The following is a 20,679-nucleotide window of genomic DNA, read 5'->3' as shown; positions in this document are numbered from 1 at the left end:
CAGGTGCCTGGTCCCCAGAAGCAGAGAGAACCCCTGGAGGCCTCTCTGCCAGCCCTGCCCTGCAGCTCCCGCTGCCGGCCCTGCCGCAGCCGCTGATCGGGCATGCGGCAGAGCTGAGCACATCCCCTGGTCTCCATGGTTTCACATCTCTTCAGAAACAGATCAACTCTCAAACATCTTTGTTTGAACAAGTCTCCCAGCTTCACTGTAAGCTATGGTACGTGTGCCATGCTGCCCAGCACTGCTGCACACAGAGGAAAGAGCACAGGATCTGACTGATTCAAGTGCAAAGTTTCTGTTATCAACGACAGCACAGAGAAAACTGAGCAGGGAACAAAACTAAACCCACAGACTGCCAGCTGTTTTTCTGGCACTGAAAATTTCTTCCTTAACAGTGTCTGGCAACTAATTCAGCCATCCTGTACTTTAAAACTGCATGGGCAGAAGGATAATTGTTTACTTGCTCTGTACAATAATTGCTATTCCATGCTGGTTTGAGGTCAAAGTGGTTATGGGATTTGATGTACACAGAGCTGCAAATATTTCATCTGTACTGGTTGCTTTAATCTGAACTTGCATTCAGACATTTATGTTTCCTCTGAGTTATGTCCCATGTCCTTAGCCAGCAGTGCTGTTATTCTGAGCTACAGGAAGGCAGCAGACAACACAACTCTTTACGCCATATACTATGCTACTATTTGATTTTTACATAGAAATCTTTACTGTGCAATAGTTAGACACATTCCTACAAATGTTATTTTTTGCTCTGAAGGGTTAATTTTAGCATGCCTCAAATTGCAGAAAAATAAAATCAGACAGAAAAACATACTCTGTTTTCATTTTTTGTACAAAATGCTTTTACATTGAACCGAGCATTAAATGCTATGCTTTCAATGCTGATAGCCCCCCACACCTGTTATGCAGCCTGACCAATATTATTCTTGGTAAGTAAAGAAGAGCAAAGTAACCAAACATCTCAAAACCACATCAGAAGGACACAGTGAACCTGTGTTTCTCTGGCCATTGCACTTGTACTTCACAGCAGTAACTGGGATTGTTGCTACCCCACAAGAACACCACAACAAAAAAGCCTAGACACAGGCTGTTTTAAATATGTTCTCCCAAATGCAATGGTGTCAGGTGGCAATACTTTTGGACGAGATTTTGATCCCCTTATTCATGCTGGCAGTTGCCTCCACAAATAGATCCACTGACTCAGTTGGTAACTGGTTGTCAGTGTGAGTAAAAGGATCACAGTCCTTTACTCCATTTTAATATTCAGGCTGTACCAGGAGCAAGAAAATGTATTTCATTTCCAGCAAATTTATTCTTCTCTGAAGACAGTAAAATCATTCACCTCCTGCACCTGTACACCAAGCAAATGCCTCCTTTACCAGCACACTGACCAGACTGTCACTGAAACAGTGAATAGCAAAATGAAAACTTGCCACATACCCTGTGTGCTAACCCTGACCTTCAAACTCTCTAAGAAGGCCAGAACCACAGCCAGCTTTCAAACATGAGTACATGGTCATCCAGAGAGTAAAAGTAAAAAGCAGTTTAGGTGTTCAGTTACAAAGATTCAGAGTTATGCCAGTCAAGAACTGAAGACACAAGTCACCAGATATTTAAATGAGGAATGTAAATCTGCTGCCATGAATCCACTGATTTATGAGCTAACTTAATACCATGAAAGTAAACAACATAGAGCCATGAATACCTTTCCACAGAAAATTCTCTTTACATGGTATTCTGAGAAAGCCAAAACAATTTAGCATTTAACAGCAGAGAACAGTTCTGGGGTGATTCTATGACCAAGATTTGAGCAAATTCTGGGATGGGCTGTCTTAGCTGTTAGTTAGTTACTTAATATTGGATGATTAACCCCTGAGGCTCAGGTTCTGCCTCTTTCTGGGAAAGGAATCAGACAAAGAACAGCAGTTAAGAAAAGAGCTTGAAAAACAGGTAGGGATGGGACACAATTACCAACTATGGTTGGGTCTGAGAAAATGTCTCTTTCTTGAGAGTGCCTGTAGTACTGCAGAACAGCTCAGAAACTAAGGGATGGAGATAAAAACAGAAAGCACCTTTGTCTACCCAAGGGATAAAAAGAAAATCACAAGTTGAGCCCTTGAACAGTATGAAATTGTCTGAAAAAAAAAATATAATAGCTCTGAAAGTACTTTTATTTGCTCTGGGTTTGAGTCTTCAGGAAGCCATCACTTCGCATTTTCAAGCTTACCTCTACCACCTGGAGGTTAGAATTTTCATTAAAAAATATAGGTGAAGGTGCTTCTGCAATCATTTGGCTTCAGCTGTTAGCCCTTCAAGAAGATCCCTATAATGCTGAGGGTAAGAGTGTGATTAAAAGGCAAGATTCCATCTGATCTGAGGAGGAGAAATGTGCCTTCAGCCTACAGTCCAGGCATTACAAAAGGTAATTACTACCTCATTATTAATAGTACTATTAAGAGAAGAGCTTGGTGGCCCAGCCCCGTGTGCCTTCCAGAGGTGGCCCAGCCTCCATGAGCAGGCAGCTCTCAAGCAGCTGGTCACAGCGGCAAAACCATGGGGATGAAACACTCCTCTCCTAGAGATCAGGGCCCTGAACCCTTGTTTTGCTTGTCTGTGCCTTCAGGGTATCTTTCTACACTTTATTTTGAGTGAGCACTGCTTTGCACCCCGTGCTGTTCCGGAGGGTCCTGGTGCCGTCTCACGCCCTCACCAAGGTCCCGGTGCAGCCGACCTGGGGCAGGTCTGCACACCACAGGAGAGGAAGCCCATCCTCTTCACACTGCCTGCTGCTGGCCCAGGGCTCTTCTCATGAGCTGAGTGACTCTAAAGAGACCATGTTCCCATCTATGGTGGTGTCTTTTAGCAGATTGAGACATTCTTCTGAATTCATGTGTGTGAACAGAACTCTGCAGGCACATGTCGGTCTTCTTCAGCCTTCCTTTTTACAGCAGAGAAGTCCAAGAGTGTGGGCTGGAGGAGCTCAGTGCCCTGCAGCAGAGCCTCAGTCTGGGTGTCCAGCAGGACGTGGCTGCAGTGTCCAGCAGGACAGCTGGCCCCGTGGCCCAGCTGGCCAATGTGGACCTGCTGCAGGACTGCTGTTTAACACCAAATGAGAGAACCTGCTGCTCCTCCCCCAAGTGTCCTGTATCTTCTGAAGGCAGAACTTCTAAAAAGCCACTTGGTGTGGTTCTGAGGAGCAGCAGGACATGGAGTGTCCCCTCCTGGTCCTCAAAGAGAATTGCACTACTGACAAAACCTCGATGAAATGCTGGAGATTCATGTGTGTAATGATGATTTTGCAGCAGAAATACCCAAGGTGAAATATGTGGATCAGGATGTGAACTTTTCCAAACTTATCAGTGCTTTTATCTCTGCCCTTAAAACCACATGCCCATTGTCTCTTTAATCCATATTATTAAAACTCCACCTGTCCATAATGTTAAAAGCATCCAAGACCTAGTAACGGAGTGGTTGCTCTGGTCTGAGTTCAAGGCTGGGTGCTGGGGATGCAGAAGCAGAGCAGAGCCATCTCCCCACATGGGTATGGCAGTACTGATTGTGAGTATTTCTTGAAGTTGGTGCTGGCAGGAAGCATAAGACTGTTGACAGTGTTTCAGTATTTCAATATTTCAGCACAGAGGCTAAAATACCTGTAAATCCTAAAAATGCTGAGAAGCATCACAATGTTGTAGCATGCTGGACTCCACCTCCCAGGCATGTCACACCCAGAAGAAAGAGCCATATGAATGTCAACAGCCACAAAGCCAACATCCTGTGTGACATTTTAGCCACTTAGTCTGTGACTGACTTACTCAGTAAGCATTTTGTCCTTACATGGAAAATGTGTCTGAAGTTCACAGACATATCCCCTGTCACTGCTACAAACACAGGAAACACAGCAGGCCCTGTTGAATCTCTTGCTACCTCAGATGCATCTTACAAACAGTTTTCCCACTCAAATACCTATCAGAAGACATAGAAGTGTCACAGAGCTCTCTAGGCAGAACATGGGCCACACTCATCAGCTTCTGACACCCTGTGGGTGACAGGCTGGGAGGGCACAGCTGGGCAGTGTCTCCTTGCATCAGTCTCTGCCTCAAGCCAGCAGCTTGTTCAGAGTGAATGGGAGACACTCAGGGCACATTTTCCTCGTGACCCCATGAGCTACCTATCAAAGTCTTTATAAGGAAGAGAGACATGGGGGAAGGAAGCTCTGGGAGGAATCTTTCAGCAGGAGGCAGCAGCAGCTCCCCAGAGGTTGTGTTTTGTGAGCAAGGGCTGTGGCTGAGCACGCAGCTGGGTGCTAGGGCACCTCAGCAGTGTCAGATGAGAGCCTGTGCTGGCTGGCTGCCTCTCACACCTGGGGATTTGTGTCACTCAGCTCCTGCTACAGCCCAGCCCGGCTGCTGCCCACGTGGCAGAGCCCTGGCATGGGAACTGCACAAGGACTGGATCTGAGTTGGAGCTGTAAGTGCTGGAGCAGAGGCTTCTGCTGCTCCAAAGGCTCAGAAACAGCAGAGGTTGTTAAAGGTGGCTGAGTAACCAGTTGCCATGCTAATCCCCCTGCTCAGCAGCCTTCTTGTCTTGTGGTCACAACAAAGTAATATTGATATGAACACACAATTGACACAAACACACAAGGAGATTATATGAAGCTGCTCTGGATATACACTCTGTATATCCTGTCCTTGTAAGGTCACAGCCCAGGGCAGCATCTGCCCTGGGAGCTGCAGTGTGCAGAGTCTGTAATGTGCACATGAACCCTCATGAACTCTGAAGAAGACACTGGGACTGCACAAATTAAACAAGTGTGAGAGGGTAAGTAGGCTCTCCCTGTTAGTGAGCCAACATGCATTATGCAAACGGTCTGATTCTGCTCTCACATCAATTTTACATCATTCCAGCTCATGGTTTTCAGTAGCTCCTCTCAGCTGACATCTATGCAAGTGTCAGAACAAAAATAATGCTCTTTTTTCAGTGATTTCTCTAGAGCAAAATTTGTACCACTGCAGGCAGCAAGTCCATGTTTTTGTTCTAGACACATTCTGAGCACTGAAATGTAAGCCAAGAAGGTGGCATGTGGTAGACACAGGTCATCCCTGGCTCCAAAGACCCCCGGGAGCAAAGTGTACGGGAAGTGAATTACAGGAATTACCCCTTCACTGGTTTTCTGCAAGTCTGAAGAAGTGTTCCTTGTGTCATTGCCTGCGTCCCCAGCATCAGAGCTGCTCTTATTTTCTTCCTCTTTGCAGTCCTTATCATCTTCATCTCCAGGAGATTTCCGTGACTGCTTGGAGGATTTCTGAAATGATCAACAACAAAGTTAAAATTAAAACCTGAGCTTCAGCCATAGAAAGACACTTCTGAAATGTATGTGGAATGCTGTCTGATCATGCATTTCCCTGTTCAAGGTGAATACTGGGGAGGATACATAGGGTGAAAAGCATTTTTCAGGTGAAGTAGCTGGAGTTACTGCCACCAATGAAGGAAATTTCTGTGAGATTCTGTGCTCAGCACAGGTTGGCAGCTCAATTGACTGAAAGACAGACACAGTAATAGGAGCTGGGTATTAGTGTTGGGTCACCTGTAGGTTTTGTTAGTTAATGAAACAGATGGTGCCAGCCTGACAAAAGTTTTGATTAAACACAGAGATGTAAAATGAGAATAACATTAGCAGAGCTGCTTTCCATACTTTTTTTTTAGTGCTGTCAGCTTTAATATATTAACATTAGAGCCATGTGGAACCAATACATCTTTTCTGTTCCCTTTATGTTATGCAATTCTACAGTACAAAAGGATAAATTGTGGCATTAAGCCACCATTTTCATAATCCTCTGTTTGCCCAGAGTCTTCTGGAAAGAAGATGGTAGACCAGACCTGAATTTCTAATGTAAAACACACAAAAGGGGTGAAAATACATTTTGTTCGGTGGATCAACCACAAAAATTCACACTCTCCCCCAAACTGTGCCTGGATCAGATTGTTTGCTTGCTTCTTCTCAGTTCAATTAGTTTTCACTTTCAGAGAAGGGAATAACATGAATATGAATAAATTGACTCTGCCACACTTTCCACAAATTTTCAGGCAAAGTGTCTCCCTGGAGGCACACACAGAACCAGAGGAGGTGACTATAAAGCTGCTCCCCTTTACCTAGGTGACAAGTGAGAAGTTTATCTGAACCCAAAGGTGGCACTTCTCAGAGGATTATGTCCACCAGCCACTGTAAGACAGGCACATTACTCTTAGCTTCTGATCTACACTGTTACTTAAGACATTAAAAGGCTGGTATGTACTACAGTGCAGACCTTACATATACAAATTGAGCATCCTACTCCCTGCTTCATGAATTAGTTCTTCCTCCTTCCCATTCTTTATTCTGGACTGAGGTATTTTACTCTCAGCTACAAGAGGAGCAGCTGAGGACATCTGACCATACCAGATCTTTTTGGGAGATGGGAGAGGGAAGCTTCAGTTCTCCAGGACAGGAAACAAACCTGAACTCATGACACTCAAGAGGCCCACTCCTAAGGCTTTTTTCCTTTTTCTTGGGGAGACATCTATCTGAGATGATCAAACCTATCAATCCATCTTTGCATGGGTTTTCTTTCCAGCCCTTCTGATCTCCTTCCCATAGTTTCACCTCCTTCTCAGTGTAGGGCACTAGAACAGGGCAGAGTATTTCAACTGGTGTCTCACCAAGGCTGTCTACCAAGTAAGAGCACTCCCCTTTGCCTATTTGAGCACCACTGTTGTGGTTTCAGAATCAAAATGCTAAAGGAGGAAGAACAAATTTCCATGAGGTGAAGAGTATTCCAATTATAAATGCCCATGGGTAACAACAGGAAAAGTCAGAAGATAACCTTTGAAGTGTAGGATTTTTTCCGTTTTGAGCCGGCTTTTTCGTTCTTTCTTTTTCCTTTTCCATCCTCTTCTACCCGATCACCTTCCTCCTCACTGCTGGCATCTGCTGTATTTCCTCCTTCTCCTTCAGTTTCTGATGAGCTCTGTTGCTGAATCGCCTTTAAAATAACAACAACGATAATAACATAAACAATAAAAATATCAGTAATACCTATTAGCTGATTTTTGTTCTGCATTGAAGATAGAAATAGTGAAAATGGACATCTTACACTTTAATTGCTGTAGTTAGGAAGAGCTCAGGTTATTTTTGCAATTATCAGGAAAACAGGCTGCAAAGCCAATTTTCTCAGTCACCACCTGAACTCATTTATCAGATGCAGAGTCTGGGATAGCATGTTCTGAAGGGTTTACACAGAAACAGAAGATCTGATAACAAAAATGTGTTTGCTGGAGGAGAACTAAAGGCTGCTCAGTGGAGAGACCTGGCATGTTCTGCTTTGGGAAAAACTACTGAAACTTTTAGACTTTGGCTGCAATAGGAGAGATTTTTTTTGTGAGAGAAGATGGCTGTTACACTCCTCTCAAAGAGGAAGATCTCTGTGTTTTGGGAAAGCAAACCCTGACCAGCAGGCTGAACACTCTTTGACAGCCCATCTCCCACAAACTATTCACTGGATTTTTTTAAAATCCCCAAGTGTATGCAAAACATGTGTTGGGCTGAAAATATGAAACAGGAACTGAGAGAGGCAGCAGCTTTTCTGCAGGTGGTCTGTATCTCTGGCTTGTAGGGTTTTGAGGTAATAATGTAATAGGTGTTTGCCTTCTTTTGGAGGTGATTCCTGCCTTCAAAGGACCACATTTTTTTAATGAGAAAAGTTCTTTGTTTTATACGGCCCACCAACTACTCCTCTCCCCCTCCAGCTTCACTGACTTTCTGCTCTGGACACCCAACAGGGAGAGCTGTTGTACAGCAGCAGCTGTCTCCTAACAGCAGCTTAGCCCTCCACCTCTTCACTCCTCTTAGCTTTGACACTCTGTGTTATACATTACCAATGTAAAAATCAAAAGGGCAGTGACCTTAAGGTCTGTGTAAAATACACGGAGCCTGATATAAAAATAAACAACAGAAAGAAGAAGTCAGAAATTATTCATGTTTGTACAGGAGTAAATAAAACCATCCATTTTTAATTTAACTAAATGTGTTGCAGAATTTTCCACTTCACCACCCCAGAATATCATTGAAAGCAAAAGGCTCTGCAGTATGATTAAAGTTCCATTTGTCACAGAGTGTGAGACCACAGTTGTCTTTACATTACACAATTACCAGAGCTGTGAAACTTTCTTCCTCCATCAAAACCTTACACATCACTCTTAAAATGCTCACTTTGACAAGCAGTAAAAGAAGAAAACAAGAAAGATAAGGAGGAATAGGTGTGAAACTCATTTACCTGATATCCAGTAAACTTTACTCCAGGGTTGTTTTCTATTTCCCACAGGCCTTCATTAAATCCTTTTCGCTTGTTCGATTTCCCAAACTTATCTTTATATTCTTTATATGGGAAAAGGTCTTTGGGCCCCAGGAACGCACTGCATTTTAACAGAGGTAACATTCAAAAAAGGACTTATCACTCTCCTCTTCAAAAAAATCAAAACATGAACAGTGCAAATTTTTTCCCTATTTTTCCTGCTCATTCCATCATTTATTTTCTAGTTTTATTTATTTATTTATTTGTCACACTGCCTTTCAGTTACTGCTGTGAGTCTGGTTTAATGGATTGGCTCACCATCACTATGTTTGATGTAGTAAAATCATGCTGGGTATCTCTAGAAACAACTGAAACATCTCTATTTTATTAACTCCTGCTGGGAACTGACACTTGAACAGTTTATGAAAGTTTATGGAAGAGTTTATGATGTCATTGCTTGCCATAGTAAGGGACCAAACTTCCAATCCTAGTATTTTAAATCCAGAAAGGCCTCAAAAGTGCCCCATGAACAGTTAAACATGTAAGAAGTGCCTAGGACCCATGAGCCAAAATTTATCCCTTGTACTCTGGGATAGAAAAAGCAGTGGCATTTATCATTATCTATACTGCCAGGAAGCCTGGGAGCTGCTTTCTTGGAATTAGCCCCCCACATACCAAATTCTGTACAAACACAATAAAAATGCTCTTTCCCAAAAATCTTATAATTTCATATAAGAACAAAAACAATGGATGAATATAGGCAGATGAGTAATACAAGGAAACAATGAGACACACAGGGTGCTTGTGGCCAAATAGTTTTTTAGACAGCGCAGCGAAGGACAGATTTTGTGCTTTGCTGCTGCCTAAGTCAGCTATGCACTGGGCCAACTAATTTCAGGAACAAGCACCACAATGCAGGGAAAAATAATTATAAAAAAAAGAAGTGATGATTTGTCCTGCTTTTTCTACACACATTACAGTAAAACACTAACTTCTTAACTCTTAAACTGAAGAAAGTATAACTTTCTTTTTGTTGGGTACCTGCATCTACTGTATTCTGCATCATGATGTTGAAATTGTAATCACAAGTTAAATTAAAACAATGAAGGCAAAAGGACCCCTTCATTCACACAAGTAAAGATTCTGTGTCATCAATGACCAGAGCTGAGCAAGTCCCAGTGTCCTTCACCATAATCACTGTCCTACTTTCCTGATGAGCCTCACAATTCATGTTAACTCTCTGGACTCCATTACTGTGGGATTGTGGAGCTCCACCATGTCCAACACATTTATTGTTTTAACTTCACCATGATGTTGGGAATCTGCCCTTTTTGCAGATGGGCTTCTGAGGCACAAAGATTTGTCCAAGGTCAAACTCAAACTGATAGCAGAGAGGAAAAATCAGCTCTATTCAGTCTCAGTCTAATACCTTAATCACAAGATCGTATTTCTTCTTTTCTGAAATCATTATTTCAGATTAATGCCTGATTTATGCCCAGCATTTATGAATGTGCAAAGTTCCATTCACTTAAATCATCCCACTGGCCAAGCAGCTTGCCAATGCAGAGCCAACTGGTCGCTAAAAAGGCATCAGATGACAAGTCCCTGAGGAAAGAGCTTCCTTCTAACTCCACGTGAGAAAGCATGGGATCCACACTCAGCTGGATATTGAGAAATACCTTAATTATATAATTTCAAAGCCAAGAATGCATTTCTACCTGAAAGCCAAACAGCGATTTCCAAACTATGTCATATTAATATGAAATGCTACACTAAAAAAATTATGTTATCTACACTTTTGCTAATACCAGGAGATGTCTCCTTGTTGTCAAAAATATAAACAAACAGTTCTAACACAAAAGGAAAAGTGGGTGAAACTTGGTATAAGCTACCTTAGCTCAACAGTAATGTATGGAAATGTTTCTACAGCCTTTTGTGTAAAGTAAACACTGAAAAACTGTCTACATCTTTGCTTGAGATGCATTCATTGCCACTGGGAGAGTATAAGTATCTACTGCTCTGCTATAAAACTAAGGAGCTGCAATCTACAGCTCATTTTTAACAGTTTGGCTTTTCATTTACAAGGTAGGAACTACAAAATATTTTCCTGTTTCAGATGCTACAGTAAGATCATGAGCTCACAAAATCCAAAAGAGATTATCAGTTTGGGATTCACTTATTTTGGAATAAAAGTGGTCAGTTTTTTTCTTAAATTTTTCTCAAAAATTATGTTTCCATTCAAAAAGAATTACATAAATTTTTGGTTTTTGGTTTGAAAGCATCAGAAGTTTATTTGAACTTTATCCTTCTCAGATTATTTTTTGACAGTACTAGTAGACAACAATATATCAAAATACCAGGTTGTTTCATTCTAGCAATGGGAAGAACTATTTTAACTAAAGAAATGCTATTATGAGCGCTATAAAGCAGAAACTGCCTTTGAAGATTTTTTTTTTTTTTTAATAAAATGTGATGTATGAGCTATGGAGCTTATTGTGTTCTGGAATAATATTAAAATTCAAAAATAAACAATAAATTTTTAATAAAGCTTCAAGCCTCTAACACTGAATTTAAAATATCATCAGAATTTCATTTTTTTCCAGTTTTAAATGAATTCTAGAAAACATGTTACCTGAAAATGGGGAAGGAAAAGTTTAAAATTAAAATATTTCATGTAAAATGGAATGTGACTCAGACATATTTCAAACTAGAGACATGTACATTATAATCTTGAAACTCTGTACTTGGTAGCAATAATGATGAGACCTAACTTACCTCTTGTGCTATGATTCCTTTCTTTCCCTATCAGCTCAGCCAGCTCAGTTCTTCTATCACTTCTGTGAGCTCCATCCTACAATATCCTCAGCACAAATCTCCTGGGAATGCACATGTTTTAAAGCTCTGTGAGGACTGCCTGAGACTCTGGGCTCTGCTTCCTTTCATATTACAGACTACCAAGTGAGTTCTCACACAGTCCAAACATGATAGCCTGATCTCTGCTGTCGTGGATATTCAAGTAAAAAATGTCTGCCTCTGAGTTCAGGGCTTTTTTTGGACCCTTTAATGAATTCATGCCAACACATTTCTTGATAGGAAACACAGGCTTTTATTGTTTACCTCATGGTAGACCATGAAGGCAGCAGCATTCCCAACTACTTTCAGCTTTCACTCCCATTTGTTAATACAAATGAGTTGGGCTTGCAGGACCTATCTCTAGGCTCCCAATGGCTTCAGTCAGGGTTTGTTCCAATAAAATCAGAGGAAATGTTGTCAGCTGCAGTGGAAAAAGACATTTTCACAGGAACAGGTCACGTTCATTCACTTACGTTTCATGAGTCCCAAAAAAGAAGATGGGGTATTTATTTGCTGGAGGCTTCACGGCTCCTTCAGGAAGTTCATCAATCTGTAAGAAAGAAAGCAGTGGAAAAAAGATTATTCCCAGAAGTGGTGTCCCTCATCCAAGAGTCCCTTCCAAGCCATGGAGGTTCTAGCACAGGTATCCTGCAGCCTTGGGAAGTCCCACTGTGTGTGTGCTGGGGTGGGGAAGGGAAGACAGCTGCTGGTTTTTCAGGCAGGCAGGTCATACAAAGTCAGAATACGACTGAAGTACTGAAGGGAGACAGCAGAAGACCCAGGAGCACACACAAATGATTTTAATGATTTCATGGGCATTATAATACAGAAAGGCAATAAAATCAAGTCCGCTTAATTTAAGTGTTAACTTCAGATGCTGCCTCATCAAAGGCATCGAAGCCCAGAGGGAAATCCTGCCTGTCTCACACAGCCACCTCAGTAACTTCTGCAACAAATGGGGAACAGATGATATCTCTTCGACTCTGCAGCTGGAACACTGGACAATCTCCCAGTGGTGCTTCCTGTGGTGATGGTGGTACAGAGCGTAAAATGTGTAATGCACACCAGGGAGGAGGGCCAGGGGCTCTCCTTCCCCTGCAGCACCCTGATAAATGGCTTTGGTTACCACTCCACTCTCGACCCTCTCTCTTCTTTCACATTTTAATCCTGGCCTGGTATTTCTCAGGATACAGCTGCAGAGCAGAGACAGGAGGGGTGCTGAGGGTGTTCTCCTGAGACAGAGCTGGTATTGGAACAAACCCCTCAAGATGAGCACTGCCCAGACCCCTTCTCCCAGTGTCTGGGTGAGCATTGTTTGTGATGCAGGAGGTGAGGGCCAGGACTTAATCTTGTCTGTGTCTAATTTTGTAGTCCTCTGCAACAGAAATAAGAGAGTCCAGGTGCCTACCCACATAAACCAAAAACACAACAAAGCTTTAAATAAGATCTAAGAGCCTGCCTTCCCAGAAATGGCACTTCTGAGTGTATGTGGGTGTGTGAAATTAAGTGTCCAGAGAACTCTCTGGCTAATGAATCTAGGTATCTACAGGGCAGTACCAGTGAGCAGGTGAATGGCTTGGTGCCTGATCTGAGGCAACTCAGCCTCAACATAAGCATATCAAATCCTGCCAAATGTCACTGCAACTGAGAGCAAAGTGCTGACATAACAGTGCTATACAAAATCTGCTCCTCAGCAGAGCACAGGGATGGAACCTGCAGGTTTTCACTCAGGAGGCCAGACCCACATGTGCTTTCCTTCTCTTTTCTTGCTGAAGGACCCCTAACACTGAATTCTTACTGATTAATAAGCATCAGATTGTTTTGAAAGGATGTCCTCTTTCACAGTAAAGCATCTGCTTGGTTACGTAGCTTTCAAAGGAGTATGAGCTTTTGTAAGAATTCAAACCCTTTTGGTCTTTCTGCAAGGACACCCCTTGAGGATGGAGAAACGAGAGCCATGTGTGGAACTGTAACATCACAGGACTCCTTTCTGTAGAAGAAATGGATGCCTATCTTGTAGGTCTAACCAGAACATTCTCTGAAGCTGCACCAAAATCTGGAGATCTGAGAGCACTTCCAAACCATTCCCTCAGGGTGTGTGTGGTGGGGCTCTGGCACACTGGGTCATGTGTCACCATGCACCCACTGCCCAGCACAGTCTGCAGGAGACAATCCAGGATTGTCACAAGTGTCACATGCCTTGTGGTCACAGCAATTGCCTGTTTCTTGTACCTAACAAAGCTAATAATTTGATAAATGAAAGGAGAATCTATTACTGAAATGCACATAGAAGGAAGATGCACACTGGTGAAGGATGAACACGTGCATTCCCTTTCAGCTCAGCTGTGTGAATGGAGGAACTGAAACAACATGACAGGCTTTTTGGTGTCCTCTGTCATCAGGAGTACATAGAGGAAAGGCTGTTGAAAATATTACTTCAGAGCTCTAACATTAACTATTTGTTTTTTAAAGAAGTGCCCATAGTGTTGCTATTTGCTCAGAATTCATTATTTAAATACAGATAGTAGACTTATTACAAGAGTGATAAAAAGACTTAAGGTTAGAAACACTGCAAGTCCCTTCCCAAACTGATAGCAAGTCAGGGAGATACTGCTTGTCTGTAAAGCATTTTATGCCTTCCTTAAATATGGAGGTATCTACATGTCAGAGGGAAAAAAGACTGTGCTGTAAACTTTAAAATCTTTACCAAGATTTTACTAAGTAAAGGGAGAGGTAACACTGAACTGTCTGGATGCCATAGTCATCCTCCTTTTTACTGTGACAAGGAAGATGTCCAGATACCAGACCCCAGAAAAATGTGGACTCCTTTGACTGAGACAAACAGTATCTGCTGGGACTTGAGTGCAAATCTCATTTGGCCACTTGAAACACGGCGCCAGCTCTGGGCTGCATTACAGAGCAGCACAGCCCAGTTACTGCCTCAGCCCTCTCAGAATCTCTCATGAAATGAAGTAAACAGCTGCAAATGATCAGCAAAGGAGGGGAATGAAGACATGCTTACTAGGGAATGCTGATCAGAAGGGATTTGGGATCTTACATCACACAATGTGCTATGCTCTAAAGCAGTGAGGATCTCTAAGCAGTATCCCAAGTGGAGTTAAGCCTTCTGTCTCATTCCCAGCACTTAATACTGTTAGCTAAGGAGCAGCACCAAATCAACAAAGGACAGAACACACATCTGTCACACAGCTCACCTGCTCCCCATTTCGTGGTGCATTTCTTTATTCATCCAAGTATCCCTTCTGACTATGTATCATCACAGGAAACCATAAAAAAGCTTTTCATAGCTTTTGGGAGTTGGCATACACATATAAACACATGCAGTATAAATCTGCACCAAGCAGCTAAAGGAGAGACTGTTAATGCTCCCACTCTAACATTTCACTCTGCAGCTGAGGTCAAGACTTTTCCTGACTTCACTGACATTGCTGTGAGCTCCCCAGCTCTGGGGCTTATGTTGCTAGTACTGTAACAAGGTTGGATATAAAGTGACAGTGTTATCTTAGGGCCATTGAACTCTGTGGCAAAAACTCCAGGGAATTTAGTGAAGGATGAGACCCTCTCTGCCATTAGGAACGATCTCTTCCCGTTTTACCTCTTTCACACAAATCCCTGCATTAGAGACTGTCAGAGGAGAGCTTTGCTCAGTCTCCCTATTCCCAGTAAAGCCACCTTAGCCCTCTGTGAATGTGGAGTCTCTATGTGCTTATTTAGCTGCAGAACAACTCCGGCACTCCATGACAATTGCTGCTGTTTTGTTGTAGCAGAAAGCGAGCAGTACGAGCAACCATACTGCAATCTCCTGCTGCTGCACTCAAGTCACAATTTATTCCCATTCTACAGGATGTTTTGGTTAAATATGCTGCAGATTTGGATCCGATATTTTCCCCCATATCAGCAAGATCAAAGACAGAAAGAGAGAGGGAGGGAGGGAGAGGAAGAGAATGAGCGCATGAGCACAAGAGCAAAAAAAGCATCGCTGCCTTGAACCATGAACAAAAGAGGGAAGAGCACCCATACTAGAACACCGTGTTGTAGTCACAGAAACCTCACTAATGACTAAAGCATCTGTCTATCAGAGAGCCAGACTGCGACTGTGTTTTGCTCCTGGAAGGAAACAAACAGATTCTCAAGTACCCGCTGTAACCTGCAATCAAACAGGAGCTCCATCCCTGCCTGAACCAGGGCGGGCTGGAGCTTGCTGCCACAGAAATCAGTGTGAGCACTGCATGGCGTGCAAATCTGATACATGCATCAGCAACACCACGGGCAGCCGCTTCAATTATGGCTAAAATTAAAGCAGGTGGTTTCAGATTTCCAGTTTTATCCCCTTAGCTCCCGTTGCTGTCATCTGCTTAATGAATAACAATTGCTTTCTTTTTGCACAACCTCAGCAGAGCTGCACTGCCCAGCGTTTGTTTGCCAACCAAGCAGCAGAGCTTTAAAGATGGAACTGCGAGGTTTTTTCCAGTAAACAAATGCCAGGCTTCTAGGGTCAAGAGCACTGAACAGAAAATTCACCTCGGTCCTCTGCAGCCAGAGCGGGGCTTTATCAAGCCGTGTTGCTAGTGACTACCAATGTGGAGAAATGCAAGGAACGTGTCGGGATCTTCACGCTGCAGTTCACTGCTTAGGAGCTGCTTAGGATGTGTGTGCAGCCCAAGTGCTCTGCTCTCGGCAGCGCCCGGCAATCGCTGCCTTCCCAGGGAGCATTTCCCAGGCTGGGTTTGGCAGTCCTCACACCGCCCTGCTCCCTTCCCGGCTGCCATGAGAGGCTGGGGGCCCTGGGGAGCCGCTGGCCGGGCCGGGCTGGCTCTGCAGAGCCGGAGCCCAGCGAGAAGGGACAGCAGCGGCTCCCGCAAGCACGAATCATCCCGTGCCTGCCTGCGGGATAACGCGGCGTGCTCCTGACAGGCGGAGGAGCTCGCTGGGAGGGCTGGTGCAGAAGCAGAGGAAGCTGCACCCCCTCCCGGGTGTTGTGCTCTGCAGAGCTCTACATTCCCTGCAGAATGGGAAGCATATCTCTGCGAGAGGCGCTTTGTCTCTGCCGCGCTCGCACAGCCGCTCTGGGGGGCTGATGTTACCGCAGAGGAGGAGGAAGGGGATGCTCTGCCCAGCAAGGCGGAAGGGCAGCCCAGAGCAGCTCCTGCCAGCTGCAGGGGCAGCAGGTGTCGTGTTTTATGGCATCACAAAACCTCCGTGCTGTCCACAGGCTGCTGCTCAGAAACAGGAATTCCAGGCTCTCGGGGTGCCTTTCGACCAGACCCTGTCCTACTGCGTTGCAACAGAATTTTACACCAAAATAAAAAAGGTGCTATGCAAAAGTACGCATCAGGTCCCCATTTACAGCATAGAAAACTTTACATCAGCATCTGGGGGATGCTTATTTGGACATCGAAACCACAAGAACAAGTCCTTTTATTTTGCAAAAAGAGGGAATTAAGACTGCAGAGCAGTAATCACTGATTGTTTTGACATAGTGTGAGTGCCTTTGATTGGCAAAAGCACACAGAACCATTGCTGAGATCCGTATCTCCCACTGAAATCCCTGGAGCTGCAGCACAGCAGTCGAGCAGAGGCCTGTGGTATTTGCTGAAAAGTGGTTCAAGTTGCTTATTATTGCCCAACACATGTGAGCAGCTTGATCTTTTGCAGTTAGCTTATTAGCAGAACTCTAGATGGATAAAAGCAATACTCTTCAAAATCCATTATTAAAATAGGATATTTTGCTTTACTACAACATTTTTATTCCAATGGATTTATTATGCTTTTTAATAGCTAATGCTACTGGGAGTCAGCAGTATAGCAGTATCTTTTCTAAACCATTATTTAAAATACTGTTCTATAAGATGTAAAATATTAATTTTTTTTTCCCCAGAGGATCCTAAAATGAAAAAAAAAAAAAATTAAAAAATCCAACCTGCTTCAAGCTAAAAACGGTGACTCAAATTCCATAGTGCTTAATTTGAAGAGCAATCCAACTAAAGCTGATTGGAGACTGCTGACTTCTTCTCTCATGTATCAGGACTGATATTTGAAGCAGAGCACTACTCCCCAGTGTACATCACATACCTGAACTCGTAGTGTGGAATGCTGGCATATGCACTTTTTCACCCATTAAAAAAGATAACCCTGTGAAGGGTGAGACTAGAAGCAGAATCCAACTTAATAAGGTGGAATTGCACAGCTACAAAAGTAAAAATTAAAAAAGTCTCTGGGCACAGAAGAGTGCCACCAGCAAAAACAAAAAGCAAAACAAGATTAAAACCAGCAGAGCATACTTTTGAGCACTGCTGAAAATGGCTGAAGGGTATCCTGCAGACAGCCAGAAATGACAATATAAAGACATCAATCCTCCTTTTTTTTTTTGTGCATGCTCAGGACCTCAACGAGATAGAAGACAATGAAGGGTTAGCTGGAGTCCAAATAATGCTGGCAGCAATGTCTCACTAGGAAAGATCAGCAGTCTTGTAGCTGAGTTCAGCCCCTTTACATCCCTAATTAGCAGCATATTTTTAAGACAGAAAGTTGAAATACACTTTCTGCAGAGCTGCTTTAATCTCCAGTATGAAAATGGGGCCAGAGCTTAGTTCTGCGTGACTGGTATCTATATGCATGACTTTGTAGATAACTGATCTATTCATGTGATTCAAGTCCTCTCTGCACTTTTGGGGCTGGTGGACAGAAGACTGTCAGAGGAGACTAAAGAGGTACAAAGACAAGTCCTCTTTCTGCCACTGGCCCCTGGGATGACCTTGGCCACACAAATCACTGCCTCTCCTCTGGTCTCACTTTTATGAATGGGGACTATGGGACTCTTCTCCTTATTAAGCACTTGATGGCCACTGCTAAAATGAGAGGAATTAGTAATAACACATACTTCCAGCTCTGTCAGTGTTGCATTTCATGCTACCACACTGTAATCCTCCCAGTGTACACCCCAAAGTCGGGCTGCTGCAGAAATGCTCTGTTTTCTCCAAGTGAAGTGTTTCCCTGCTACTGTGAATGAAGCACTGGTGCTACCACTAGGATTCTTTTTTCCCCCCAGTCTCTCCCCTAAGGAAAGAAAAGGATGTGATCACACTGTTTTCAGTCTGACTCTTATCTGCAATAACTCAGGGACACATCAGACAATTTTGCCAAACCAGGCAAAAGGAGAAAGGCCAGAGAGATATTAAGTTTCCCCCATGTTTTGTGATAAATAGGCTGTCCAACAGAAGATAGGCAGACAAGTAGTCCATATGCTGAGAGACAGCTTGCAACACAGGCTGAATCAAAACATCAGACACTGGGAAATCCACACAAAAGCAAGCCAGAGAAAAATAAACTTCTTAAGTTTCATGGCTCACAAAATTACTTTTTATTTGTGTATGGGTGGGGAGAGATTGTTTATTTTAAACAAATATTGCCGGCTCTGAGGCATTTAACATTTACTTTCCTTCCCTTTAAGCACGGTGAAAGCTTGGTTCTCCTTCATCTGAATTATTCCTCAGATATCAAAATATTTTTTGCCATGTACATCCATCAAAGCAAATCAGAGTGAGCCCACCAGCACCTAATGAAAGCAGTTTCTGATGACAAAATTTGTTATCCTACTTTACCATCTTACCACAAATATTTTTGTCTTGAAATATACAAGTGTGCAAGAAATGCACATATAAAAATGTGTTTAGAAGACATACAGCAAATAAAAATTAATTGACCAGTCAAAACATCAATAAGTGAGAAATTTCAGGGACTGGACATTCACAAACATTGTATTTCTGTCCTCCTACTCTCTTCTTAAAAGCCAAGGAGACTTTAAAAATCACATCACCTCCTTCCCCAAAATGTTCAGATAAACCCTGTCACCTTCTGTATCTCATCTGCTCAAAGGAGTGCATGGATGGTAAAAGAACCCTTTAGACTGAGGAACATTTTTTTGCTTCTCAATATTTACACTAGAATGCTAGTACTTCATTGATTTTGTTTGGTTTTAAGGAAGGTTTTATATTCATGAGGTAGGATTTTTTTGCCAGTAACTTGATCAAAACACTTTCAATAAGATGCAGCTGGCCTAGAGTGTTGACATTTGGTCAACTACACACAACTGAATTTATACTTGAGGCTCGTTTGTATCATCCAAAGCTCCATATTCCACTGTCCAAGCTTTTAAAAGAAGTGTTGATAGTCCTTAAACCCCTATCAGCACACTTAAAACCAAAAGGTAAGAAAATTTCCAAAAGACTGCAGTTCCCTAAACTTGGCTGGCTTAATTTACCATTTATTTTCTTATTTTCTACCCCAAAAAAAGTCAGTTGAAAAAATTGGATTTACACAATATTTCCAGGCTGAAGAATACAGAACATCCCTGTGCAGTATTTGGTCCATCTTCCCAAAAAAGTACACAGAACCCTAATGACATTACAGAACCATAATGACACTATGACTTGTGGCTAAGATTGTTTTGGATAAGGAAACATGATCAGTGGACAGAGAACACAACCCTCCAGTTTGTGACAGGGGGACATACACATACCAAAGAAAGGAACAGTCTCCTTCACTTTCTGCAGCCCCTGGCTCCTGCTAGGGTGGATTCAAGCTTGAGACTGGAAATTCCACTATTCCACTATTATCTGGGCTTCTGGGTACAGAAAACCCTCCTGCTTGTCTCCTCTGTGACAAGGGATATAACATCAGGGGCCTGAAACACTCCTGGCCACTCAACAAGCGCCTGCATACAGAAAATGCTCACTGTCACCTGGCAAAAGAACACAAAATCTTTGTCCCACACAAAGTACATCCTGCAACCCTCTGAGGTTCAGGTGCAGCAGCAGAAATGAGATGAGTGTCCTATCAGTCCTCCAGAGGGAATGGAGACACGGCCGAGCATGTATTTGTCTTCATTACGCTGCTCTCTGTGGACCCAAGAACATAAAGGCTCACGGTCTTAATGTGTTCACACCAGGACATCTATTTGCAGGATTTAAGAACCCCCTTCAAACCTCAAGTTGTGTTTCCTGGGATGCTGAGCTGACGTACCCTGTTAGCCACCCAGCCCTCTGCAGGCACAAACAAGACGCGTTTGTGCGGCCGAGCTGCACGCGCGGCGCCCAGCCACACGAACGCTTCTGCAGGCACCGGTGGGTGCAGGTGGCTCTGGAGCCTGCTGTGAGTGCACAGCCACGCTCACAGCACCAAACCTCAGCACTCACAGTGCCCAGGGGTCGATGGAGGAACTGGGAGAGGCCTCAGCCCGTATTTGGGGCTATGGATGAGCCTCATGGCCGAGCATCACTGGCACACAGTCAGGTGTTTTGCTGTGATGCAAGCGACACGTAAAAAACAACAACGTGTATGTGAGCTGGGGGCAATGAGAAGCAATGAAATCTAATTGCAAAGGCAATGAAATGGAGTGATTGGCAATAATTTTGCAAAGGCAGGTTTTTCTGTTCAGTCTGCTGCCAAAGAGCAAACTTGTACC

At 43.3% G+C, this 20,679-nt stretch overlaps 1 protein-coding gene across 1 annotated transcript in view; it reads right to left on the bottom strand.

Annotated features, from left to right (window-relative positions):
* HDGFL3 (HDGF like 3) overlaps positions 1–20,679 on the bottom strand; it is a 38,211-nt gene that overhangs the window by 3,785 nt on the left and 13,747 nt on the right. Inside the window, exons 2-5 of the mRNA XM_086849851.1 lie at positions 11,669–11,745; positions 8,325–8,463; positions 6,876–7,034; positions 5,171–5,317 (exon numbers count right to left, since the gene is read on the bottom strand). Of these exons, the coding sequence (XP_086705977.1) occupies positions 5,171–5,317; positions 6,876–7,034; positions 8,325–8,463; positions 11,669–11,745 (522 nt within the window). The remainder of the gene's footprint in view (positions 1–5,170; positions 5,318–6,875; positions 7,035–8,324; positions 8,464–11,668; positions 11,746–20,679) is intronic.

This window comes from Cyanistes caeruleus, chromosome 13 (genome assembly GCF_971803275.1).
Source record: "Cyanistes caeruleus chromosome 13, bCyaCae1.hap1.1, whole genome shotgun sequence".
NCBI classification, from domain to species: domain Eukaryota; kingdom Metazoa; phylum Chordata; class Aves; order Passeriformes; family Paridae; genus Cyanistes; species Cyanistes caeruleus.
The sequence above is the reverse complement of the archived record's forward strand: the minus strand, read 5'-3'. Positions and strand labels throughout refer to the sequence as shown.